Source organism: Cantharellus anzutake (genome assembly GCF_015039405.1).
Source record: "Cantharellus anzutake strain C23 chromosome Unknown EI90scaffold_8, whole genome shotgun sequence".
NCBI classification, from domain to species: Eukaryota; Fungi; Basidiomycota; class Agaricomycetes; order Cantharellales; family Hydnaceae; genus Cantharellus; species Cantharellus anzutake.
In genome coordinates, this window is record NW_024066958.1 from 1,223,270 (window position 1) to 1,231,380 (window position 8,111).

Consider the following 8,111-nt stretch of genomic DNA (forward strand, 5'->3'; position numbering starts at 1 on the left):
ACTTCTTCGAAGAGAGCGACGAAGAATCTCCGAAGGTATGCAAAGTTCATGCTTCGTTGCCCAATTTGGTGCCATTCTCCTCCCTTAGGATGTCGGGAGAAGGAAACTTTTCATTGACTCCGATGGTGATGACGAGCAATTTGGGGACTCTGAGATGGTCGGCAGGAAAGCGGGCTTGGACCAGGTCGGGGTTGCCACAAATTTAGAGGGCCGACCATCCCCACCACTCCAAGAGCGCCATTCTTCAGTCACAACGGTACCGTCTGCTTCGCCTTCACCCCCTCCACCAAAGAAACGCAAACTTACACCCCTGAAACGTGTCGAGCCTCAAGCTTCAGCGTCTACGACAGATCCCCTCCATCCGTCGTCAGCATTACCCGAAGCGAAGCCTTTCAGTGGGTCACCACGGGCGTTTTCTTCCCAGTTCACTGCTGGTTACGTAGGAGACCTCATAGTTGAGGGGTGGTCCACGACATCTGACATGAAAGGCTCGCCATACTTAAACAATGGGGATTCTGTCCGGATACAGAGGGATGATGCTGATGCACGCATTCCCGCATCATCAGTTTCGAAATCGAGTGTGAATGGGCTCAGCAAAGGGAAAGGAGGGCAAATGAAGCTTGCTTTTGCTTCCAAGCCCAAGTCGGCACCAAACAAAAGGTTTGCCTCAAACAAGGAGAACAATATCGTTCGATTCTTAAACTCGAAGAAAGTTGGTGTGTAGCGTGTTTTGTTCATACGGTTAATCATGTCCAAAATCTGATGTGATTGAGTAGAAGTCGGACGTCTTCCAAATAATACAGCCTCATGGTTATCAAAGCTTATGGATCTCAAAATTGTGTCCGTCTCTGGGACCGTAATTGATTGTCCAAAGCCTCTCAGGACAGGAAACAATGTTATCCTTCGCCTGAAAGTGTACATGTTGCCAGTGGCGTTCCAATCATCTTTATTCATGCTTGGGCTAGATTCCTCTAGTAGTAATCCCGAAAAATCGTCCTGGCACGAGGAAGGGAAAGAGACCCTTGATGAACAAATTCTTCGCGAGCGGAAGGTGTCCCTTCTCAAGCTCTTCGATGCAGTCAATATGAAGCCTACTAGATCTAATCGAAATCGCCTCGGGAAACAGGCCGTGGTGCCCCTGTGTGAAGGGCTCGGCGTCGCAATGTCGAGCGGAAGCAAAGTGCAACCTCGCTCAAGTGGAAAAGCAAAAGAAGTCATCGGTGACGAGGAAGATGCAGAAGAAGTTGAAGTCGAGGGCGAGGAACTAACCGACCAGCAAGTTGCCAACATCTACACAAAGTAATCTCCCCCTGTATTTTTTATGTTCCTTGACCTTGGACTCACAGATTTTTCGGGAAGAGCGCAACAATCTGAGAAGCTTTTACGCATGCCGGAGATGCAACCTTCAAGCTCTTTCACTCTTACGTTGCGTCCGTACCAGAAACAGGCTCTAAAGTGAGTGGCTAAGGGCTCTTCGGAACTCCCAGCCCTTAGCAGCATCTTGCTAGGTGGATGTACGACTTGGAAATGGGAAAGGGTGATGAGGAAACTGAGGCAAATAACTCGATGCACCCTCTCTGGGAGGAGTGAGTCAACTCTGGCCATGCGCAATCGTGACAACTAGTCCAATACGTTCGCCAGGTATAATTTTGCTCCTGATCAAGATGAGTTTGGCATGATAGACCTGTCACAACCGGAGATCCCGTTCTATATGAATCCAAATTCGGGGGAACTATCACTTGAAATGCCGAAAATGAGTCGCAATTGCCGTGGAGGTATTCTTGCGTACGTCATGTCAGACACACATCTTCTCTACCGAGCTCACTTTCAGTTTCACAGTGACGGTGAATCTATAATTACTCACTCTTATTGAACCCACTTGCTTACTCCAGTTTTCACCCTCTCTGATTCCCTTCCCAGAAAGTGAGGCTCAATTACATGACATCGCGCCACAAGCTGACATCTCCATTCAGTGGGCCTAGGAAAATCCATTATGCTGGCAAGTTTACTCCATACCAATCGTGGCCCAGAACCCCCAACGAACGCCCAGAAGCAAACTTCGAAGCCAAAAGGTAAACTCAAGCTGGATGTGGCTTTCCGACCGAAAGTGGAGTCATCCACGGATGAGGCTGACGCCATGGAGGGTCCAAGTTCTACGCTGATCGTTGCACCAGTGTCTCTACTAAGCCAGTGGCAGTCTGAATTGACTCGATCTGGTGAGGGCGGTGAGAGCCCGCTATCGATTTTATTATGGCATGGCCAATCCAGAGCAGTATTGGGAGCTGGGGTGGATGTGGTTATCACCAGTTACGGCACCTTGGCTTCTGAGCATGCCAAAGTGCAGAGCAGCGGGCGGAATGCATCCAGTCCTCTCTTCAGCAGTATGTGTTACGCTTAAACTCGATCTGTACGTGTCAACATAAATTGGTAGCTAAGTGGAAGCGTATCGTCCTTGATGAGGCCCACTATATCAAGTCGCGCACCTCGAAAACAGCTAAAGCTGTCTATGGCATATCGCGAGAGTCTCGTTGTCACTGGGCACTTACAGGAACTCCTATCACGAACCGCCTAGATGATCTATTTTCATTGCTGTAGGGTGCCACAACTGTCCTCCAGTTGATTTCTTCTCAACCTCTTCCCCAGGCATTTCTTACAGTTCCAGCCATGGTCGAATTTTGCTTATTTCAACAGGTAAGCTCCTTCCGTCTGTATCCGAGGCATTTTATTGACGCTAACGTTCATTTCGGGAAGTTTTATCACAAAGCCCTTTTTGGACAAAGACCCTAGGTAAAGTCATTACTGGAAGATTGATGGCACTTCTTGAGTGGATTACCTTGATTTAAATTTAGAGCTATCGATGTCGTGCAAGTCATTTTGGAAACTGTGTTACTCCGCCGGGAAAAGACAACACGGGATGCAAGTGGCAATCCGATCGTCCAGCTACCTCCGAAGACGATCGAGATCAAACACCTGGAGCTGTCAGAAGCGGAAGAGAAATTATACCACACCATTTATAGGGCTGTGAAGCGTGATTACGATAAGCTGAACGCAAGCGGACAGCTGACGAAAAACGTTACAAGCATGCTGGCTCGAATTATGACGTAAGTGGAAAAATCATGAATGTTCTCTTTGTTGGCGTCATGATGAGCATCGCGGCGATAGGCTACGACGAGCTGCTTGTCATCCTGCACTCGTCCGGGATTCAAAATTTCCTGAGGACGATGATGACATCCGGATTGATACCAAAGATGATGATGCATACGCCCACTCTGTTCTGCAGCAGTTAGGAAACTATGATGATGAAGATGAAGATGCTAGATCATGCCCGATATGTTTCGAAACGATGGAGGACGATCAAGTCCTCGTTTCTGATTGCAAACATACAGGGTTAGTCGATCACTCCTTTCACGTTGGCATGTGTGTTCGAGTCTGTTCGAATTAGGTGCAAAGCCTGCATCGTGGGGCACCTTCGCAAATTGGAGTCAGAAGGAAAAGTTGGAACGTGCCCCATTTGTTCAGGACCTGCACAGGTAAACACGCTTAGGAGCTATCCGGCTTCTCTTCCAGTTCTAAGCCGCTTCATTCACTACTATCACAGGAAACCGAACTACTCGAAGTCGTCCGTAAACATAGGAATTCCATTCGCGCGACTTCAGCGGACACAGATATCGTCATACATTCTTCACCCAGCTTCACCCTGCGCAAGAATAATTTCGAGAGTAGCACAAAACTGGATGCGCTGGTATCAGCTCTCCGAGCGTTACGAGGCCAAGATCCGTGTTTCCGAGCCGTCGTCTTTAGCCAATGGACGTCCTTTTTGGATTTGATATCACGAGCATTAGACCGAGAACGCTTCGCGTGGAGTAGACTCGATGGAACAATGTCGCAACCCCAAAGAGCTCGTGCTATCGAGGAGTTCGTCAAACCAGGGCGAGAGGCAAGGGTATTTATGATCGTGCGTGCTATATCTTCCCACTTCGGGCTAGTCATTGATTCATGGTATCATGTGGTTTGATCTCTGAACTGGTTGTTCGTTAATATTGATGACGGCCAAAATCTTGGGTGAATGATGCCCGAACAGTCGTTGAAGTCCGGTGGAGTCGGGCTTAATCTGACGACAGCTAACTTCGTATTCATGGTACGTGATCGAGGGTGTCTTTCCAATTTCGCTTACTAGGGCGGTTGTCAACATGTAGATGGATTGCTGGTGGAATGAAGCGGTGGAAGACCAAGCCGTTGATCGGGTGAGTTCGTGGTGCCCAAATTTCGCGTCGGCGCACAGCCAAACTCACCGAAGATTTTCCAGGTTCATCGAATCGGACAGGATCGGCCTGTGATGGTAACGAAATTCATTGTGAGTGACGGTGTTCCGGTGTCCAGGGCGCACCTGACTAGCTGTGATATAGATAAAACATACCGTAGAGGAACGCATTATTCAGATTCAAAAGCGCAAGAGTGCGATCGCAAGCGGAGCACTCCGAGGGAGGGCTGCGGACAGTAAAGAGGTGGTGGAGAATTTCAAGATCATGTTTGAAGATTAGCTGGTTTACTATCGCTGAAAGGAAGACAGCGTGCTAGTGTAGAAGCGTTGGCGCTGGGGCTTTCTGCTGCCCACGTGAGGAAGCTGATTCCAACGTGCTATGATAATGCTGCGGGCAACACTTTGGAAGTGCCCGCCGAGGCACTTTTGCTGTAATGCGCCACCGGGCGCGGCCTGCGGTGCACGTGTGTTTAAGCAGGTAGCAGAAAGGTTTGCGGTTAATGAGTGACTGGCGCTTGTGAAATGGTGGTGGAATTAATATTGATATGATAAGTAGATCACTGAGGGCGTTGACGCCATTGCCTCCTGGTGCTCGGTTACCAGCATTTGAAAGGCCAAAAGTGAGCTGTGCTTGTGAACCAAACATGACCAGTTTGGGCATAATCAATTGTTCGCGAAGACGGTTTTCAGGGCGGTTGAGGCCACTCTCGGACAGAACAGGGTCTGTCCGGCAAGAATATTCATTTGCTAAATTTGGGTTCGTTTCAAGCGGGAACAGCTTGAAAAACTAAGAAAGGCATTGTTCTTATCGATGAAAGAGGGTGAAACTGGTGGTTTTGCCATGCCGCGGAGGGCAGGGATGACCGCTTGAACCCAGAAGGCGTGACTCACTGGGTAACGTGACTTAAAAAGAGATCCCCAATTCAACCGAAGGAGTTGATTTGCTTCCGTGTTAGCTGAATTATTCAGTATTAATGATATTTCGCTCAAACGCCAGGCTGTTCAAAACGGCGCTCACTTGCCCATCTTTCATCTCCTCTTCAACTTCTCATATCCCCTTTTTTTCTTTGCTCGCTGGAGCTCGAGCGCTATAGGTGACCCCTAAGCATGGCATACGATTCTCTGTGAGTCTCCGTTTACGACCATCGGCCTTATTTATTGCTGACGCGGTGCCCTACGCCCGGCTTGTAAATCAGTGAGCAGGAAGTGTCTGAAGCCCCCACACACAGCATCTCCGCAAACATTAACATTGAGCATACGCAGCTCAGAGACCTCGTAGCTTGCCCCACTGAGCGAGGAAAGCTTGTTTATGCCACTGCTCATGGACTCTCAACTCGGGATATTACACGGCCTCATGAAGTATGTGCAGCAAAGGAAAATTCTTCGAATATTGAAAATTCATGAACGATTTATGGTTATATTCTATTTATAGCCCGAGAGACGCTTGACAAATGTCGGGTTTGCTCCCACTTGTGTTGCATCAGGGTGTGTGGGGTAATATTGCAGTCATCAGAAGGAAGCTAAAATCTCGCAACCATCATCATAGGTCTGGTCTCATAGCCGCTGGCGGCCAACGGGCAGAGATCTACATTGCGCCTCTGGACTCCATGGAAGGAACGACATCATTACATATCTCCCAACAATTGCGGGGATCCATCAATAATTCCATTTTTATCACAAACCTCACCATGGGCGCGTCTCCATACGAGGCAACCGGACGTTGGAGCGAATCAACCGGAGTTACCACACCCAGGCTATTCATCAGCAACAACGATCGCTCTTTGAGGGTGTACAATGTTGCCACGAGGACAGAGGCAATGCCATTCGGGAAAAAGAGGCAGCGGCTGAGTAGAGCCGGTTCCACTGAGCTCAAAACTTGCGTTAACCATGGTGAGTGCCCAGTTGGTCCTCATCTAATTTTGTTCGACTCAAGATTTTCAACTAGCCTCCATCTCGCCGGACGGGAGAACGCTTCTCTCTGTGGGAGATACTGATGACGTCTTCCTTCACGATGTGCGGGGAGGTGACACTATCACATTTGAACCAATAGCGACGTACAAAGGTACATAAAAGGCGCACCTCTCAAGTGACATCAATTTATCCTCGCAAACACAGGTGGTCTCGATGCGGGCTTTTCAACGACCTGGTCCTCAGATGGCCTCAAGTTTGCCGTCGCCACTCAGGACGGCCAGGCAATTATTTGGGATATTCGCTCTTCAGCACCTATGGCACGGTTCCATTCCCAGGAATCCATACGTCGCAGGCGGCGAGCACGATCGCCCCAACAGCACCTATCTATCCCTGGCGCACCACCTGCTCTAAATTTCGACTCGTACCCTCACTTGCAGCCAATAACGGCTCCACTTGCATCTGGCACAAACTCATTCTTGATGTCCCTCACTCCTGGGTATCACTACTACCAAGATGCAAGCCACATTGTTGACACGGGAGTAAGAAGTATCAAATTCAGCCCCGGAGGCTCCGGATCGTGTGATGGAGGAAGGGAGCTCCTTGTGTTCACTGAGGTACGCACGAGGCCATCTAAGCCTTCATTCCCTGACCATGCTGCTTAACGTTACCGGCCCCCTTTCCAGCACATGAACAATGTACACGTGGTAGACGCACGCACTTTTAATACCCACACGGTGCTTCGTGTACCTTCATCTGTATCGTGCACGCCACCACCCGTCCCAGAAGCAGCCCCGTCTTCAAATCAGCAGCAATCTGAGGATACCTACTCCCCGTATGTCGCAGAAGATGAGAAACCAAACACGACAATATCTTCAGACACTCCACTACCCCGCAACCAATCGCAGCCGCAGTCGGCGAATGCGACCACAATCGACGATACCCTAATTTGCACATCTGATCCTTCTATCCCCCAGTTACCTTCTTCCGATCCATTCACTTCAGTGCACGGCCGTGACAATTATCACACTCACCCCCATCAATCTCGTCCATTGTCTCTTTCGCCCTCTGGTGACTTTCCAACGAACCGAACGCGGAGGCACTTTATCAATCTTCTCATGATGGACCAAGAAGAAGAAGAAGACACGATACATGATGCACACGAGCGACGCAGGCGTGTTGGGCATGACGTACATCATCCATCTGGTGTGCCTGCCGTTTCCGCTTCTGCTTTCACTATTCCTGTGATCAGACGGAACTCTCGGAGTCTCGGCTCTAATTCCAGGTCAGGAAGTAGCAGTAGTCGAAGTAGCAGCAGTAGTCGTAGCAGTAGCAGTATTGGGGGATCGACCATTGTCCTACCTCCTCCCACGTTTACCGCGTCAACTATCCCAACCTGGAGGGACTCGTGGGATGATGTTGCGCAGAGTAATAACACAAAATCAGAGCCTATGCACTTGTCGGGGTTATGTTTTGATATGAGTGGACGTTATATGTATGTTGGCACTGAGAGGAATATCGTCGAGTGGGATATGGGTTCTAGGAGGTGGGATGGTGGCTCGTGGGGTCGAATTTGGGAAGAGAGTGAGTGGGCTTGATGTAGCGTATTCTGTGTAGCGTTACAGCGTTTCTTTCATTTGGGTGTGTTATTCCTACTCACTGCCTGCAGATCTCCTGGCAGTGGCGTAATTTGATCCTGCTCTTTCTTTACCCTTGTTTCTGGATTCCTTTCCTCTCTCTCTCTCGAACCATCCTGTGATCGCAACTCCTTGATACTCATACACGCAAATCTGTATTAGGCATTAATGACCTGACTGTCTAACTATTCTCCGCACTTTTTTTTTCCCTTTAATACTTTTGGTTACCCGTCAGCTTCATACTTAGTGTCTCAATGCAGCACATTCTGTCTTTCGGTCAACTGATTTGTTTCATGAGGCAATGC

The 8,111-nt window shown here is 49.0% G+C and overlaps 2 protein-coding genes across 2 annotated transcripts; both read left to right on the forward strand.

The window, feature by feature from the left end:
* Window positions 1-154: 154 nt before the first annotated feature.
* On the forward strand, window positions 155-4,541 carry EI90DRAFT_3144395 (P-loop containing nucleoside triphosphate hydrolase protein; the record flags this gene model as incomplete). Its single annotated transcript, XM_039065141.1, has 17 exons — window positions 155-716; window positions 774-1,299; window positions 1,360-1,455; window positions 1,509-1,586; window positions 1,642-1,775; window positions 1,974-2,381; window positions 2,432-2,591; window positions 2,644-2,691; window positions 2,752-2,787; window positions 2,850-3,101; window positions 3,163-3,387; window positions 3,443-3,530; window positions 3,599-3,955; window positions 4,082-4,138; window positions 4,197-4,244; window positions 4,307-4,354; window positions 4,407-4,541. 17 exons carry the CDS (start codon window positions 155-157, stop codon window positions 4,539-4,541), a joined length of 3,258 nt encoding a protein of 1,085 aa, XP_038920409.1.
* Window positions 4,542-5,217: 676 nt separating this feature from the next.
* Window positions 5,218-8,111, forward strand: EI90DRAFT_3151941 (WD40-repeat-containing domain protein). Its single transcript, XM_039065755.1, has 7 exons — window positions 5,218-5,385; window positions 5,458-5,620; window positions 5,694-5,746; window positions 5,808-6,151; window positions 6,207-6,323; window positions 6,377-6,786; window positions 6,856-8,111. Exons 1-7 carry the CDS (start codon window positions 5,369-5,371, stop codon window positions 7,765-7,767), a joined length of 2,016 nt encoding a protein of 671 aa, XP_038920410.1. The 5' UTR covers window positions 5,218-5,368; the 3' UTR covers window positions 7,768-8,111.